Genomic DNA, 18,505 nt, shown 5'->3' on the forward strand with positions numbered 1-18,505 from the left:
TGGGTGAGTGAGTGACTGAGTGAGTGGGTGGGTGACTGAGTGAGTGGGTGAGTGACTGAGTGACTGAGTGGGTGACTGAGTGGGTGAGTGGGTGACTAAGTGAGTGGGTGGGTGACTGAGTGAGTGGGTGAGTGACTGAGTGGGTGACTGAGTGGGTGAGTGGGTGACTGAGTGAGTGGGTGAGTGACTGAGTGAGTGGGTGGGTGACTGAGTGAGTGGGTGGGTGACTGAGTGGGTGAGTGACTGAGTGAGTGGGTGACTGAGTTGGTGACTGAGTGAGTGACTGAGTAAGTGGGTGGGTGAGTGAGTGAGTGACTGAGTGGGTGAGTGACTGAGTGAGTGGGTGAGTGACTAAGTGAGTGCGTGAGTGACTGAGTGGATGAGTGGGTGAGTGAGTGAGTGGGAGAGTGATGGGTTGTTGATTCAACGCTTAGCCGATCCCACGCGTGGACGATTCTACGGGTTATAGATTCACTCCTTGTTGATTCCACTCAGTATCGATTCCATTCGTCATAGATTCTATGATTTATAGATGCGATTTATTGAACATTTGATTGAAGAATCGATCCGCGCGTGTCTGTACTAGATATCACGGTTATTGGATGTAATTCGATTGTTGGATCGAGTCTCGCCGAATTTGATGCCGTCAGGAATCAAATCGCTTGAGGCTGCAGTCTCCATGGATACGCCGCTCGTGACGTCACCGCAAGATGGCGGCAGAGGAGCAGTGCGGTGAGTGACCTTGGGTGGTGGTGAGGGTTGTGGTGGTGAGGGTTGTGGTGGTGAGGGTTGTGGTGGTGAGGGTTGTGGTGAGTGACCTGGGGTGGTGGTGAGGGTTGTGGTGAGTGACCTGGGGTGGTGGTTAGGGTTGTGGTGGTGAGGGTTGTGGTGGTGAGGGTTGTGGTGGTGAGGGTTGTGATGAGTGACCTGGGGTGGTGGTGAGGGTTGTGGTGGTGAGGGTTGTGGTGGTGAGGGTTGTGGTGAGTGATCTGGGGTGAGGGTGGTGGTGAGGGTTGTGGTGGTGAGGGTTGTGGTGGTGAGGGTTGTGGTGTTGAGGGTTGTGGTGGTGAGGGTTGTGGTGAGTGACCCGGGGTAAGGGTGGTGGTGAGGGTGGTGGTGGTGAGGGTGGTGGTGAGGGGTTGAGGGTGGTGGTGAGGGTGGTGGTGAGTGAGGGTGGTGGTGAGTGACCTGGGGTGAGGGTGGTGGTGGTGAGGGTGGTGGTGAGTGATCTGGGGTGAGGGTGGTGGTGAGGGTGGTGGTGAGGGGTTGAGGGTGGTGGTGAGGGTGGTGGTGAGTGACCTGGGGTGAGGGTGGTGGTGGTGAGGGTGGTGGTGAGTGACGTGGTGGTGACGACGGTGGTGTTGAGGGTGGTGGTGTTGAGGGTGGTGGTGAGGGTGGTGGTGACGGCGGTGGTGGTGAGGGCGGTGGTGGTGAGGGTGGTGGTGAGAGTGGTGGTGGTGAGTGTGGTGGTGAGTGTGGTGCGGGTGGTGAGAGAGGGTGGTGGTAAGTGTGGTGAGGGTGGTGAGTGAGGGTGGTGGTGAGGGGTTGAGGGTGGTGAGTGAGGGTGGTAGTGTGAGGGTGGTGGTGAGGGTGGTGGTGGTGAGGGTGGTGGTGAGGGTGGTGAGTGAGGGTGGTGGTGAGGGGTTGAGGGTGGTGAGTGAGGGTGGTGGTGTTGAGGGTGGTGGTGTTGAGGGTGGGGGTGAGGGTGGTGTTGAGGGTGGTGGTGGTCAGGGTGGTGGTGAGTGTGGTGGTGTTGAGGGTGGTGGCGAGGGTGGTGGTGAGGGTGGTGGTGTTGAGGGTGGTGGTGAGGGTGGTGGTGAGTGTGGTGGTGAGTGTGATGGTGTTGAGGGTGGTGGTGAGGGTGGTGGTGAGGGTGGTGGTGAGTGTGGTGTTGAGGGTGGTGGTGTTGAGGGTGGTGGTGAGGGTGGTGGTGATGGCGGTGGTGGTGAGGGCGGTGGTGGTGGTGGTGAGGGTGGTGGTGAGAGTGGTGGTGGTGAGTGTGGTGGTGAGTGTGGTGAGTGTGGTGAGGGTGGTGAGAGAGGGTGGTGAGAGAGGGTGGTGAGTGAGGGTGGTGGTGGTGGTGGTGAGGGTGGTGGTGAGTGTGGTGAGGGTGGTGAGGGTGGTGGTGAGGGGTTGAGGGTGGTGAGTGAGGGTGGTAGTGGTGACGGTGGTGGTGAGGGTGGTGGTGGTGAGGGTGGTGAGGGTGGTGAGTGAGGGTGGTGGTGAGGGGTTGAGGGTGGTGAGTGAGGGTGGTGGTGTTGAGGGTGGTGATGAGGGTGGTGGTGAGGGTGGTGGTGTTGAGGGTGGTGGTGTTGAGGGTGGTGGTGAGGGTAGTGGTGAGTGTGGTGGTGAGTGTGGTGGTGTTGAGGGTGGTGGTGAGGGTGGTGGTGAGGGTGGTGGTGAGTGTGGTGGTGTTGAGGGTGGTGTTGAGGGTGGTGGTGAGGGTGGTGGTGAGTGTGGTGGTGTTGAGGGTGGTGGTGAGGGTGGTGGTGAGTGTGGTGGTGTTGAGGGTGGTGGTGAGGGTGGTGGTGTGGGTGGTGGTGAGTGTGGTGGTGTTGAGAGTGGTGGTGAGGGTGGTGGTGAGGGTGGTGGTGAGTGTGGTGGTATTGAGGGTGGTGGTGTTGAGGGTGGTGGTGAGGGTACTGGTGAGTGTGGTGGTGAGTGTGGTGGTGTTGAGGGTGGTGGTGAGGGTGGTGGTGAGTGTGGTGGTGTTGAGGGTGGTGGTGAGGGTGGTGGTGAGTGTGGTGGTGTTGAGGGTGGTGGTGAGGGTGGTGGTGAGGGTGGTGGTGAGTGTGGTGGTGTTGAGGGTGGTGGTGAGGGTGCTATTCGCTAACACCCATTAGGAAGCCACTGGAGCTTATCCCCTTTAAATCGAGAACGGCGTTTTGTGTGAAGTTCCTTGTCCCACCCCGCACCTCCAATTAGCATGGCTGGCTATGTACGGTGCGATAGAAGTTCAACATACATACAGACTCACACAGAGACCCACAGACTCACACAGAGACCCACAGACTCACACAGAGACCCACAGACTCACATAGAGACCCACAGACTCACACAGAGACCCATAGACTCACACAGAGACTCACAGACTCACTCAGAGACCTGCAGACTCACTCAGAGACAGACAGACTCACACAGAGACCCACAGACTCACACAGACCCATAGACTCACACAGAGACCCATAGACTCACACAGAGACCCATAGACTCACACAGAGACCCATAGACTCACACAGAGACCCACAGACTCACACAGAGACCCACAGACTCACACAGAGACCCACAAACACACACAGGGACCCATAGACTCACACAGAGACTCACAGACTCACACAGAGACCCACAGACTCACACAGAGACCCATAAACTCACTTAGAGACCCGCAGACTCACACAGAGACCCATACACTCACACAGAGACCCATAGACTCACACAGAGACCCACAGATTCACACATAGACACATAGACTCACACAGACACATAGACTCACACAGAGACCCACAGATTCACACATAGACACATAGACTCACACAGACACATAGACTCACACAGAGACACATAGAATTACACAGAGACCCATAGACTCACACAGAGACTCACAGACTCACACAAAGACCCATAGACTCACACAGAGACCCATAGACTCACACAGAGACCCACAGACTCACACATAGACACATAGACTCACACAGAGACACATAGAATTACACAGAGACCTATAGACTCACACAGAGACCCACAGACTCATACAAAAACCCATAGACTAACACAGAGACCCATAGACTCACACAGAGACCCATAGACTCACACAGAGACCCATAGACTCACACATAGACACATAGGCTCACACAGAGAAACATAGAATTACACAGAGACCCATAGACTCACACAGAGAACCACAGACTCACACAGAGAGCCACAGACTCACACAGAGACTCACAGACTCACACAGAGACTCACAGACTCAGACAGAGATCCATAGACTCACACAGAGATACAGTACACGCAGTACACACGCAGTACACACAGTACACACAGAGTACACAGCACACACACACACACAGTACACAGTACGCACACACAGTACACACACAGTATATACACACACAGTACATACACACACAGTACATACACACAGTACACACACACACAGTACACACAGTACACACACACAGTACACACACAGTATACACACAGTACACACACAGTACACACACACAGTACACAGTACACACACACAGTACACACACAGTACACACACAGTACACACACGGTACACAGTACACACACAGTACACACACGGTACACAGTACACACACACACAGTACGCACACACAGTACACACACATAGTACACACAGTACACACACACAGTACACACACGGTACACAGTACACACAGTACACACACACACACAGTACACACACACAGTACACACAGTATACACAGTACACACACACAGTACACACACACAGTGCACACACACAGTACACACACGGTACACAGTACACACACACAGTACACGCACAGTATATACACACAGTACACACACACCCAGTACATACACACAGTACACACACACAGTACACACAGTACACACACACAGTACACACACAGTATACACACAGTACACACACACAGTACACACACAGTACACAGTACACACACACAATACACACACAGTACACACACATTAGTACACACACGGTACACAGTACACACACGGTACACACACGGTACACAGTACACACAGTACACACACAGTACACACACACAGTACACACACACAGTACACACACACACACTACACGCACGGTACACAGTACACACAGTACACACGGTACACAGTACACACACGCAGTACACACACACAGTACACACAGTACACACACACAGTACACACACGGTACACAGGACACAGTACACACACACAGTACACACAGTACACACACACAGTACACACACACAGTACACACAGTACACACACAGTACACGCACACAGTACACACACGCACACAGTACACACACGCACACAGTGCACACACAGAGTACACACACACAGTACACACACAGTACACACACACAGTACACACACAGTACACACACACAGTACACACACACAGTACACACACACGGTACACAGTACACACACAGTATACACACAGTACATACACACAGTACATACACACACAGTACACACACACAGTACACACAGTACACACACACAGTACACACACAGTATACACACAGTACACACACAGTACACACACACAGTACACAGTACACACACACACAGTACACACACACAGTACACACCCAGTTCACACAGTTCACACACACAGTACACACACAATACACACACATTAGTACACACACGGTACACAGTACACACACAGTACACACACACAGTACACACCCAGTTCACACACAGTTCACACACACAGTACACACACAGTACACACACACATTAGTACACACACGGTACACAGTACACACACAGTACACACACACAGTACACACAGTACACACACACACAGTACACACACACACAGTACACACAGTACACACACAGTACACACACACAGTGCACACAGTACACACACACAGTACACACACAGTACACACACACAGTACACACACACACACACAGTACACACAGTACACAGCAGCACCATGCCCATCAGTGTCTTCCAGGCCCCGCGAGTGATCTTTGCCCTGTTGACGTCACTGTCTGCCCCCCCTGTTGACGTCACTGTCTGCCCCCCCTGTTGACGTCACTGTCTGCCCCCCCCCCCCCGCGTTGTCCACCGCAGTCGTTTGCTCGAGCGACGGGGCCAGCGACGTGGAGATGTTCGCGTTCAGCGAAGCGACGTGAGTGTGTGTACGTGTGTGTGTGTACGTGAGTACGTGTGTGTGTACGTGTGTGTGTGTACGTGTGTGTACGTGAGTACGTGTGTGTGTGTACGTGTGTGTGTGTGTACGTGTGTGTGTGTATGTGTGTGTGTACGTGTGTGTGTACGTGTGTGTACGTGAGTACGTGTGTGTGTGCGTGTGTACATGACTGTGTGTACGTGTGTGTGTGTGTACGTGTGTGTGCGTGTGTGTGTGTCCGTTTGTGTGTGTACGTGTGTGTGTGTACGTGTGTGTGTGTGTGTGTACGTGTGTGTGTGGTACCGGATGGGCAACTCTGTCGTGGACAGTGCTGTGGGGGGAGGTCCAATTTTGATTGGCTCCTCCCCTCATGGCATATGTGTCCAGCACAGCGGCTAAACGGGGGCTCTGGACGGGTGCGAGGGCTGGTAACCCCTCCACCTTCAATTAATTACCACTAAACCACGAGTTAAACTGAAATATGTAACTAATAAGCTTGTGCCGGAGGCCCCGGGGGGCCATGCGTCTATGACGTCTCCTGGCCAAACCCCAATTTGCGGAGCCAGGAGATTGAATATCTACCCTCGGGGCTCATCCAGAAACAACAAAAAGCCACTACGGGTGGCCACGTGGAATGTTCGAACGCTTACTGCGGAGGAGAGGCTGCCACTCCTCTGTCGGGAGCTGGACCGGTACCGCCTGGATCTGTGTGGCATTCACGAGGTCCGGTGGACCGGCTCTGGCTCCTGCCACCATGAGGGGTGGACAGTCCTCTACTCGGGGCAGCAGACTGCCAAACAACAGGGTGTGGCTCTTCTTTTGAACAAAAGAATGAAGGGGGTGTGGGAGCGTGGCGGTGAGGTGTGGGAAGCTGTAAGTCCCAGGCTACTTTGGGCTCGCCTTCCCATAAACCGGAGGCGAGAAATGGTGGTCGTGGTTACTTATGCCCCCACCGAAGATGAGTGACGGACCAGCGGATGCGAGCCCATGTCCTTGACACCAGGACCTACCGTGGAGCTGATGTGCCCTCTGATCATCGACTAGTCATCTGTAAGATGCGCCTGCCATTCTTCCACTCCGGTGGTGGGTGTACACCCAGGACCCCATTCCAACCTAAAGTGGCCTGGTCTCAGTTATCTGATGAAAGTTGCAAGCGAGAATTTCATCATCGCTTGCGGCTGGGATTGACATCGTCCCCGACTCCTGATGTCGAGGGTAAATGGGCGAGGTTTAGGACTGTGACTCATGCAGCTGTAATGGCTGCTTTGGGTATGCGGTCCAGACCTCCCCAGAGACCCTTGCTGACAGAGGAGGTGTTCAGGATGGTTGAGAAAAAGCGACAGGCCCACTGTCATCGGCTACAGAATCCCACATCAGAGAATGAGGAGGCTTACCGCAGCCTTCGCTCGAAGGTTCGGAGAGCCGTGAGGCGCTGCAAGGATGGGTGGTGGTCGCGGGTTGTTGAGGAGATGGAGTCTGCCACAGTGGCCCGTGATCACAAATCACTATTTAACTCCATCATCAAAAAAGTAATCTGCAGCACCACACCTATTACCATCATTAGGGGAAAAAACGGTGACCCAATCTCCGACCCCCAGGAACAGGTTTGCAGATTTGCTGAGCATTTCTGTGAGGTCCTGGGGGAGGGAAAATCCCTCAGCCAGGAAAACATCGTGGCACAAAGTGAGGATGACCCTGCTGAGGCTGCGGTGCCTCAAATATTGGAAGAAGTCACCCCCTGTGAGTGGCTGGCTGAGGTGCCATCTGTTGAGGAAGTACTGAAGGCGATCCGGAGTCTGAGACCAGGAAAGGCAGCGGGCAGAGATGATCTCCCAAGCGAAATGCTGAGGGAGGGCGGCGTTTGTGCACAGACTGCTCTATATGACATCATAACAACAGTCTGGACCACTGGACGGGTTCTGCAGGATTGGATGGATGCCCTGGTGGTCCCCCTTTTTAAGAAGGGGGACTGCACAGACTGTAACAACTACAGGGGCATCTCACTCCTCAGTGTGCCGGGAAAGGTCCTGGCAAGGATTATTCAGCATCGCCTTGCCAGGCACGCTGAGGAGAGGCTTGCGGAGCCCCAATGCGGTTTCAGGAAAGGGCGGTCCTGCACAGATGCCATATTTTCTGTCCGTCTGCTACAGCAGAGGTGTAGGGAATTCCAACAAGACCTACATCTCTGCTTTACTGACCTGGTCAAGGCCTATGATACCATCAGTAGGCCTGGGCTCTGGGTTGTTCTTCGTGCTTTTGGAGTACCTGACCCTCTGCTCACGATCATTAAGGACCTTCATGATGGTGAGCGGGCCCGGGTAAAACTACGTGGCCGGGAGTCAGAGCTATTCCCTGTTAACCTTGGGGTGCGACAGGGATGTCCTCTGGCTCCCACATTATTTAACATCTATTTTGACGACGTAGTTCGTGAAGCCTTCAATAGCTGTACCGGGGGAATCTCCATATGGTAAATATATAATGGGAGGCTGATCGACGCCCGGGTGCGGTCAAGGGATGGCTCCCTATTGCTCAACCACGTTATGTATGCTGATGATTTGGTAATAGCTGCACATTCGGAGGAGGAGTTGGAGACGCTGCTGCTGAGACTGGAGCATGCCACTAAGAGGTGGGGCCTTACCATCAGCCCCACCAAAACTAAGCACCTGCCTGGGTATTTTGTACCATCGGACACTCCACCCCCACAACTCCCAATCGGTGATGGGGCAGTTGTGGAGAGAGTGGAGAGTTTCCCATACCTGGGCAGTGTGCTTATGACTGGCTCCAGTTTAACAGCAGAGGTCTCACTCCGAATCAGTCGAGCGGCAATATCTTTTCATCGGTTGAGTAACGCTGTGTGGAAGCTACCTGGTCTGTCGCTCCGCACTAAGCTTCAGGTCTTCTCGGCCACGGTCATTCCCTCCCTTCTCTACGCTTGCGAAACGTGGACCCCCCTAATGGAACATCTTCGCCGGTTAGAAACATTTAGGCTGACCTGCCTACGATCCATCCTGGGTTTAACCAGACTGGATTGTGTGAGGAGCTCACAAATCCTTGAAAGATCTGGGCAGGGTCCCATCGGTGAGCTCCTCCGGCAGGCAAGGCTGCGATGGCTGGGTCATGTAGCCCGCATGCCCAGCCAACGCATGCCGAAACAGCTTTTGTTTGGCCGGATTGAGGGGGCTAAGCGGGCGCGGCACGGGCTAGAGAAGAGATGGAGTGATGTGGTACAGGAGGACGTGGAGCTGAGTGGACTTGCCGATGACTGGTACCAGCGGTGTCAAGATCGGCCTCTGTGGAGGAGGCTCGTGAAGGATGCTACTGTGCAGTTGGAGGCAGTCGCCCTCCAACAACAACGGAGGGCGGAGAAGCGACGCTCAGAACAACGAGCGGAGCGCCGGGTAGCTAAAGCACAGCAGGTTGGCACAGTAGGGGGCACAGGTGGTGCATCAGCCAGTCATCTCAGTCAGTCGACCCGTGGCACCTGGGTCTGCCCCGTGACCTCCTGCCAGCGGGCGTTCGACACTTCACGTGGCCTCAGGGTGCACATAGCCTGGCACAAGCGTCGTGGTGACGTCACCGCCACTTAGTGGCGAATGGCGGTTGTTGTATGTGTTTGTGGGTACGTGTGTGTGTGTGTGTACGTGAGTACGTGTGTGTGTATGTGAGTGTGTGTGTGTGTATGTGAGTATGTGTGTGTGTGTACGTGAGTGTATGTGTGTGTGTGTACGTGAGTGTATGTGTGTGTGTGTACGTGAGTACGTGTGTGTGTGCGATCGTTGTTGTCATCGTTGTCTACCCTGGAGGAGGAATCCGATGAGCTCTAAAGTTTCCTTGTCACTCGGTCAACCACAGTCACCCTCAGTCAACCACAGTCACCCTCAGTCAACCACGGTCACCCTCAGTCAGCTACAGTCACCCTCAGTCAACCACAGTCAACCACATTCATCCACAGTCAGCCACGGTCAGCCACGGTCAACCACGGTCAGCCACAGTCAACCACAGTCAGCCACAGTCAACAACAGTCACCCTCAGTCAACCACAGTCAGCCACGGTCAGCCACAGTCAACCACGGTCAACCACAGTCAACCACAGTCAGCCACAGTCAACCACAGTTAGCCACAGTCAGCCACAGTCAACCACAGTCAGCCACAGTCAACCACAGTTAGCCACAGTCAGCCACAGTCAACCTCGGTCAACCTCAGTCAACCTTGGTCTATCACGGTCTACCTCGGTCTACCTCGGTCAACCTCGGTCAACCTTGGTCAACCACGGTCAACCACGGTCAACCTCTGTCAACCACGGTCAACCTCGGTCAACCTCCGTCAACCTTGGTCAACCACGGTCAACCTCGGTCTACCACGGTCAACCACGGTCAACCACGGTCAACCTCGGTCAACCTCGGTCAACCACGGTCTATCACGGTCAACCTCGGTCAACCTCAGTCAACCTCGGTCAACCACGGTCTATCACGGTCAACCTCGGTCAACCTCGGTCAACCTCGGTCTATCACGGTCAACCTTGGTCTATCACGGTCAACCTCGGTCAACCACGGTCAACCACGGTCAACCTCGGTCAACCACGGTCAACCTCGGTCTATCACGGTCAACCTTGGTCAACCTCGGTCTATCACGGTCAACCTCGGTCTATCACGGTCAACCTCGGTCAACCTCGGTCTATCACGGTCAACCTCGGTCTATCACGGTCAACCTCGGTCAACCACGGTCAACCACGGTCTACCTCGGTCAACCACGGTCAACCTCGGTCAACCTCGGTCTATCACGGTCAACCTCGGTCTATCACGGTCAACCTCGGTCAACCTCGGTCTATCACGGTCAACCTTGGTCAACCTCGGTCTATCACGGTCAACCTCGGTCTATCACGGTCAACCTTGGTCAACCTCGGTCTATCACGGTCAACCTCGGTCTATCACGGTCAACCTCGGTCTATCACGGTCAACCTCGGTCAACCTCGGTCTATCACGGTCAACCTCGGTCTATCACGGTCAACCTTGGTCAACCTCGGTCTATCACGGTCAACCTCGGTCTATCACGGTCAACCTTGGTCAACCTCGGTCTATCACGGTCAACCTCGGTCTATCACGGTCAACCTCGGTCAACCTCGGTCTATCACGGTCAACCTTGGTCAACCTCGGTCTATCACGGTCAACCTCGGTCTATCACGGTCAACCTTGGTCAACCTCGGTCTATCACGGTCAACCTCGGTCTATCACGGTCAACCTTGGTCAACCTCGGTCTATCACGGTCAACCTCGGTCTATCACGGTCAACCTCGGTCAACCTCGGTCTATCACGGTCAACCTTGGTCAACCTCGGTCTATCACGGTCAACCTTGGTCTATCACGGTCAACCTTGGTCAACCTCGGTCTATCACGGTCAACCTCGGTCTATCACGGTCAACCTTGGTCAACCTCGGTCTATCACGGTCAACCTCGGTCTATCACGGTCAACCACGGTCAACCTCGGTCTATCACGGTCAACCTTGGTCAACCTCGGTCTATCACGGTCAACCTCGGTCTATCACGGTCAACCTCGGTCAACCACGGTCAACCTCGGTCAACCTCGGTCAACCACGGTCAACCTCGGTCAACCACAGTCAACCTCGGTCTATCACGGTCTACCTCGGTCAACCTCGGTCAACCTCGGTCAACCAAAGTCAACCTCGGTTTATCACGGTCTATCACGGTCTATCACGGTCTACCTTGGTCAACCACGGTCAACCTCGGTCAACCTCGGTCAACCTCGGTCCGGCGCAACAGGGGAATTGGGGGATGCGGGTTTAATGGGGCACGGTGGTGGCTATGAGATGTTAACTACCTCGCCTGGTGTACAGGAGGTCGTGGGTTCGATCCCGACCCTCACGCCTGCTGGATATTTGGAGTTTGCGTGTGGCTAGGAGATGTTAACTACCTTGCCTGGTATACAGGAGGTCGTGGGTTCGATCCCGACCCTCACGCCTGCTGGATATTTGGAGTTTGCGTGTGGCTAGGAGATGTTAACTACCTCGCCTGGTATACAGGAGGTCGTGGGTTCGATCCCGACCCTCGCGCCTGCTGGATATTTGGAGTTTGCGTGTGGCTAGGAGATGTTAACTACCTCGCCTGGTGTACAGGAGGTCGTGGCTTCGATCGCGACCCTGACGCCTGCTGCTGTATATTTGGAGTCTGCTCTCTCCCCGTGTTCACTGTGCGGATTTTCCTCCGGGTCCTCCGGTTTTTCCCCCAACGCATTTCGAATCAACACCATCACGCGTTCAACAGTATTCGGCTGCTGTAAGTGTCCACGCGATAACCACCCGCTTAGTTTTAATCCGTGGCCAGGGCGCCTCTGAATGAGAGCTAATGGCACAGTGGGCCTCACCCGGTCAAATAAAGGCAATGACAGTGAACACCTCGGATGGCGAGCTATGATCCGTTCCGGAAACGTGTTCGTCACCCAAGGCAATCGCGCATCCAAGCCCCCGCACATCGGCTGTGATCACGTGACGCTCGGCGGTGCAACGCGTCTACACGTCCACTACTCGTATCGCTAAGACCCTCGCTCGTGTATCAAATTAATATTTATTTAAAGATGTTGCTGCTCTCGCGAAACACTCACAGAGCAAGCCACTCGCAGCTCACAAAGGTTTTTACCTTGCAGTTACTTTGGTTCTGCCTGCTAAGGCCACACGGGGGATCTCCGTCTTTGTGTGCGTGCCGCAGGCCGGACTCCGTGGACGCGTCCTTCGACCTGGTCATCGGCCACCTGGAGGAAATCATCATGGGTAGCGTTGCAGCGTCCCCTCCCTCCGTGTCGTTCGTCCCTCCGTCCGTGTCGTCTGCCCTTCTGTCTGTGTCGTCTGTCCATCTGTCTGTGTCGTCTGTCCATCTGTCTGTGTCGTCTGTCCATCTGTGTCGTCTGTCCCTCCCTGTGTGTCGTCTGTCCCTGTGTGTCGTCTGTCCCTCCCTCTGTGTCGTCTGTCCCTCTGTGTCTTCTATCCCTCCCTGTGTGTCGTCTGTCCCTGTGTGTCGTCTGTCCCTGTGTGTCGTCTGTCCCTCCCTGTGTGTCGTCTGTCCCTGTGTGTCGTCTGTCCCTCCCTGTGTGTCGTCTGTCGCTCCCTCTGTGTCGTCTGTCCCTCCGTCCGTTTGTCTTCAGCGGCTGTCCTGATGCTCAGCGTGGAGCGGAGGGTGGAGGAGGTTGCGGCGGTGACGGTGGTGACGGCGGTGACGGTGGTGACGGCGGTGACGGTGGTGACGCGTGGTGACGGTGGTGACGGTGGTGGTGGTGACGGTGGTGACGGTGGTGACGGTGGTGGTGGTGACGCGTGGTGACGGCGGTGACGGTGGTGGTGGTGACGGTGGTGACGGTGGTGACGGCGGTGATGCGCGGTGACGGCGGTGACGGCAGTGACGGTGGTGGTGGTGGTGACGCGCGGTGACGGTGGTGACGGTGGTGACGGTGGTGACGGCGGTGACGGTGGTGACGGTGGTGACGGTGGTGACGCGCGGTGACGGTGGTGACGGTGGTGACGCGCGGTGACGGTGGTGACGGTGGTGACGCGCGGTGACGGTGGTGACGCGCGGTGACGGTGGTGACGGTGGTGACGGTGGTGACGCGCGGTGACGGTGGTGACGGTGGTGACGGTGGTGACGGCGGTGACGGTGGTGACGGTGGTGACGGTGGTGACGCGCGGTGACGGTGGTGACGGTGGTGACGGTGGTGATGGTGGTGACGGTGGTGACGCGCGGTGACGGTGGTGACGGTGGTGACGGTGGTGACGCGCGGTGACGGTGGTGACGGCGGTGACGGTGGTGACGGTGGTGACGGTGGTGACGCGCGGTGACGGTGGTGACGGTGGTGACGGTGGTGATGGCGGTGACGGTGGTGACGGTGGTGACGGTGGTGACGGTGGTGACGCGCGGTGACGGTGGTGACGGTGGTGACGCACGGTGACGGCGGTGACGGCGTTGACGGTGGTGACTGCTGTGATGGCCGTGGTGACGCGCGGTGACGGCGGTGAAGATTATTTAGATAAATTCTCCACGCGATGATCCGCTACCTTGAGGCCATCATTTGAGTGGCCATGTGGCTGCGGCGAAAAGAGGCCCGTAGCTCGGTGGGCTTTACCTGGCCACGTCAAATGGCTTCGTGTTATTTCTGTACTTTTTGTTGTTGTTGGTGATGTGCTCACCGCTCCTGCGCTTGGAACTCCTGTCGTGTGCTTCTGTTGCATTGTCCGTTTACCGTAACGTTCTGGCCCTGCTGGACATCTGTTTTATAAAATATATATAAAGAAGAGCTTTATAGCTCATCGGATTCCTCCCGTATGAATTAATATTTCTATTCAGAGTATTTGCGGCCTCAAATGAGTACCTGCTGCGGTGTGTAAACATCGCCACTGGGGAGACAAAGGCGGCCGGGCGTGGTGCTGGCCACCCACCCCCTCATGTACCATTCCGGCCTTCATAGGTGCTGCTCACTAACAGCGCTTGCCCCTACAGTCTGTTACAGGCCACACGGGGGATCTTTGTCTTTGGTGATGGCAATGATGGTCCAGCAGCGAACATGGCAGTCCTGGTTCTCGGTTTAGAGGCGAGGTTGCGGTGACTCACTCTGTGATAGTGGTGGTGGCGGTGGTGATGACAGTATTTGTGATGGTGGTGGCTATGGTAATGATTCTGTGATAGTGGTGGTGGTGATGACAGTATTTGTGATGGTGGTGGTATGGTAATGATTCTGTGATAGTGGTGGTGGCGGTGGTGATGAGAGTATTTGTGATGGTGGTGGTGGTATGGTAATGATTCTGTGATAGTGGTGGTGGCGGTGGTGATGACAGTATTTGTGATGGTGGTGGTGATATGGTAATGATTCTGTGATAGTGGTGGTGGTGATGACAGTTTTGTGATGGTGGTGGTATGGTAATGATTCTGTGATAGTGGTGGTGGTGGTGGTGATGACAGTATTTGTGATGGTGGTGGTGGTATGGTAATGATTCTGTGATAGTGGTGGTGGTGATGGTGATGACAGTATTTGTGATGGTGGTATGGTAATTATTCTGTGATAGTGGTGATGGTGATGACAGTATTTGCAATGGCGGTGGCGGTGGCTATGGTAAAGTATTTGCGATGGCGGTGGTGGCTATGGTAATGATGACGGCACTGGCCGTGGATAGTCCTGGCGTGGAGAGGAGCTTGCGAGGACTCAGCGAGTCGTGTTTCACCGTATATTCTTTTCTACCCCCCCCGCCCCCCCCTGCCCCCCCCCTGCCCCCCCCTGTCCCCCATGCGTGGCACTGGGCAGATGGAGGCTTCCAGGAGATGCAGCGTAGATTCATGGACGAGAACTACCGCGAGTTTGAGGACACGGAGGAGAACAAACTCAGCTACACACAGATCTTCCACCAATACGTACTACGCCGCATACACAACAACAACAACCGCCATTCGCCACTAAGTGGCGGTGATGTCACCACGGCGCTTGTGCCAGGCTATGTGCACCCTGAGGCCACGTGAAGTGTCGAACGCCCGTTGGCAGGAGGTCACGGGGCAGACCCAGGTGCCACGGGTCGACTGACTGAGATGACTGGCTGATGCACCACCTGTGCCCCCTACTGTGCCAACCCGCTGTGCTTCAGCCACCCGGCGCTCCGCTCGTTGTTGTGAGCGTCGCTCCTCCGCCCTCCGTTGTTGGAGGGCGACTACCTCCAACTGCCCAGTAGCGTCCTTCATGAGCCTCCTCCACAGAGGCCGATCTTGACACCGCTGGTACCAGTCATCGGCAAGTCCACTCAGCTCCACGTCCTTCTGTACCACATCACTCCATCTCTTCTCTAGCCCGAGCCGCGCCCGTTTAGCCCCCTCGATCCGGCCGAACAAAAGCTGTTTCGGCATGCGGTGGCTGGGCATGCGGGCTACATGACCCACCCATCGCAGCCTTGCCCGCCGGAGGAGCTCACCGATGGGACCTTGCCCAGATCTTTCAAGGATTTGTGAGCTCCTCACACAATCCAGTCTGGTTAAACCCAGGATGGATCGTAGGCAGGCCAGCCTAAATGTTTCTAACCGGCGAAGATGTTCCATTAGGGGGGTCCACGTTTCGCAAGCGTAGAGAAGGGAGGGAATGACCGTGGCCAAGAAGACCTGAAGCTTAGTGCGGAGCGACAGACCAGGTAGCTTCCACACAGCGTTACGCAACCGATGAAAAGATATTGCCGCTCGACTGATTCGTAGTGAGACCTCTGCTGTTAAACTGGAGCCGGTCATAAGCACACTGCCCAGGTATGGGAAACTCTCCACTCTCTCTACAACTGCCCCATCACCGATTGGGAGTTGTGGGGGTGGAGTGTCCGTTGGTACAAAATACCCAGGCAGGTGCTTAGTTTTGGTGGGGCTGATGGTAAGGCTCCACCTCTTAGTGGCACGCTCCAGTCTCAGCAGCAGCGTCTCCAACTCCTCCTCTGACTGAGCAGCTATTACCAAATCATCAGCATACATAACGTGGTTGAGCAATAGGGAGCCATCCCTTGACCGCACCCGGGCATCGATCAGAATCAGAAATCAGAATCAGAAAGGGTTTTATTCGCCATGAAAGTTCACACCGACACGGAATTTACTTTGGCAGGATGGTGCATACATTCAACATATAGGAATCTAAAATCTTAAATAAGTTTTAAACAAGTCTTACTATAATAATAAGGGTTAAAAGTCTAACTAACACCAAGGGGCTGAAGTATATAAAATTGAATAAATATCGAATATAAAATAGCTTTAAGATATAATTTAAAAAAATACAAATAGGTTAACATAGTTAATATCGGCAAGGTGTCGTTATGTAGATAAAATGTTAAAATCCGTGTAAGCCCTTTGCCTTGTTTAACAGGCCAGCAGCAGATGGGAAGAAACTGTTTTTTTGGCGTGAGGTTTTGGTCCTGATGGACCGAAGCCTTCTGCCGGAGGGGAGTAGCTGAAACAGAGAGTGTCCAGGGTGGGAGGAATCGGCCATAATCTTCCTCGCTCGCCTCATGGTCCTTGTCGTGTGCAGGTCCTCGAGGGTTGGTAGATTGCAGGCAATTACCTTCTCAGCAGTGTGGATGATACGCTGCAGTCTGCTCTTGTCCTTGGCAGTGGCAGAAGCGTACCAGACGGTTATGGAGGAGATGAGGATGGATTCAATGATCGCTGTATAGAATTGCACCATCATTGTCTTTGGCAGGTTGAATTTCTTCAGCTGCCGTAGAAAGTACATCCTCTGTTGAGCTCTCTTGGTGAGGGAGCTGATGTTCAGTTCCCACTTGAGGTCCTGGGAGAGAATAGTGCCCAGGAAGCGGAAGGACTCTACAATTTTGACTGGGGAGTCTAACAGGGTGATGGGGGTGAGGGGGGCTGTATTCTTCCTGAAGTCTACAACCATCTCAACTGTCTTTAGAGCATTTAGCTCTAAGTTGTTCTGGCTACACCAGGTCACCAGGTTGTCAGCTTCCCACCTATAGTCAGACTCATCCCCACCAGAGATCAGCCCAATGAGGGTGGTGTCGTCCGCAAACTTCAAGAGTTTGACGGACAGATGATTGGACGTGCAGCTGTTGGTATACAGGGAGAAGAGCAGTGGGGAAAGGACGCAGCCCTGAGGAGTTCCGGTGCTGATGGACCTGGAGTCAGAGATTTGTGTTCCCAGCTTAACGCACTGTTTCCTGTCAGACAGGAAGTCTGTGATCCATTTACAGGTGGTGTAGGGCACGTTCAGCTGGAAGAGCTTGTCCTGAAGCAGGGCAGGGATGATGGTGTTGAAGGCAGAGCTGAAGTCCACAAACAGGATCCTGGCGTAGGATGCTGGGGCGTCCAGATGCTGTAGGGTGAAGTGGAGGGCCATGTTAACTGCGTCATCCACAGACCTGTTGGCTCTGTAGGCAAACTGAAGGGGGTCCAGGAGAGGGTCTGTGATGGCTTTGAGGTGTGCCAGGACCAGGCGCTCAAAAGACTTCATTACCACAGATGTAAGGGCGACCGGTCTGTAATCATTTCGTCCTGTTGGCCTTAGCTTTTTGGGCACAGGGATGATGGTGGAGGACTTGAAACAGGCTGGTACATGGCATGTCTCCAGGGAGGTGTTAAAGATGTTGGTGAACACCGGAGACAGCTGGTCAGCGCAGTGCCTGAGGGTGGCTGGAGAGACAGAGTCCGACCCGGCTGCTTTGCGTGGATTCTGCCTCTTGAAAAGTCTATTAACTTCTCCCTCCTGAAAGGAGAGAATCGTCTCTGTAGTATGGGTGGGGGGTGGGGCCTCTTGGGTGGGAAGGGGTGGTTCAGGACAGTCCAATTGTCTTTCAAATCTACAGTAGAACTCGTTCAGGTCGTTGGCTAGGCGGGAGTCGTTAGTGGTGTGGGGGGCTCTGGGTTTGTAGTTGGTGATCTGCCTGAGCCCTCTCCAGACAGAAGCAGCGTCGTTAGTAGAGAACTGGTGTTTTAGTCTCTCTGAGTACAGTCGTTTAGCCTCTCTCACCGCTTTGCTAAACCTGTTCTTCGACTCCTTGAATCTGTCTCTATCCCCACTCCTAAACGCTTCCTCTTTCTCCAACCTCAACCTTCTGAGCTTTGCTGAGAACCAGGGCTTATTGTTATTAAAGTTCACCCTGGTACGT

The 18,505-nt window shown here is 54.5% G+C and overlaps 1 protein-coding gene and 1 long non-coding RNA gene across 2 annotated transcripts in view; both read left to right on the top strand.

Annotated features, from left to right (window-relative positions):
* Nucleotides 1–662: 662 nt before the first annotated feature.
* LOC142910694 (uncharacterized) lies at nt 663–12,652 on the top strand. Its single transcript, XR_012933066.1, has 3 exons — nt 663–732; nt 5,816–5,873; nt 12,591–12,652. It is a non-coding gene; the product is annotated as an uncharacterized LOC142910694 (long non-coding RNA).
* Nucleotides 12,653–15,173: 2,521 nt separating this feature from the next.
* Nucleotides 15,174–18,505, top strand: part of LOC142910693 (ADP-ribosylation factor-like protein 2-binding protein) — a 253,921-nt gene continuing 250,589 nt past the window's right edge. The window contains exon 1 of the mRNA XM_076060087.1: nt 15,174–15,275. Coding sequence (XP_075916202.1) covers nt 15,186–15,275 — 90 coding nt within the window. The 5' untranslated portion in view covers nt 15,174–15,185. The remainder of the gene's footprint in view (nt 15,276–18,505) is intronic.

Source organism: Petromyzon marinus, unplaced genomic scaffold (genome assembly GCF_048934315.1).
Source record: "Petromyzon marinus isolate PM22_M1 ecotype Great Lakes invasive population unplaced genomic scaffold, UKy_Petmar_22M1.pri1.0 PM_G_Scaffold_15, whole genome shotgun sequence".
NCBI lineage: Eukaryota > Metazoa > Chordata > Hyperoartia > Petromyzontiformes > Petromyzontidae > Petromyzon > Petromyzon marinus.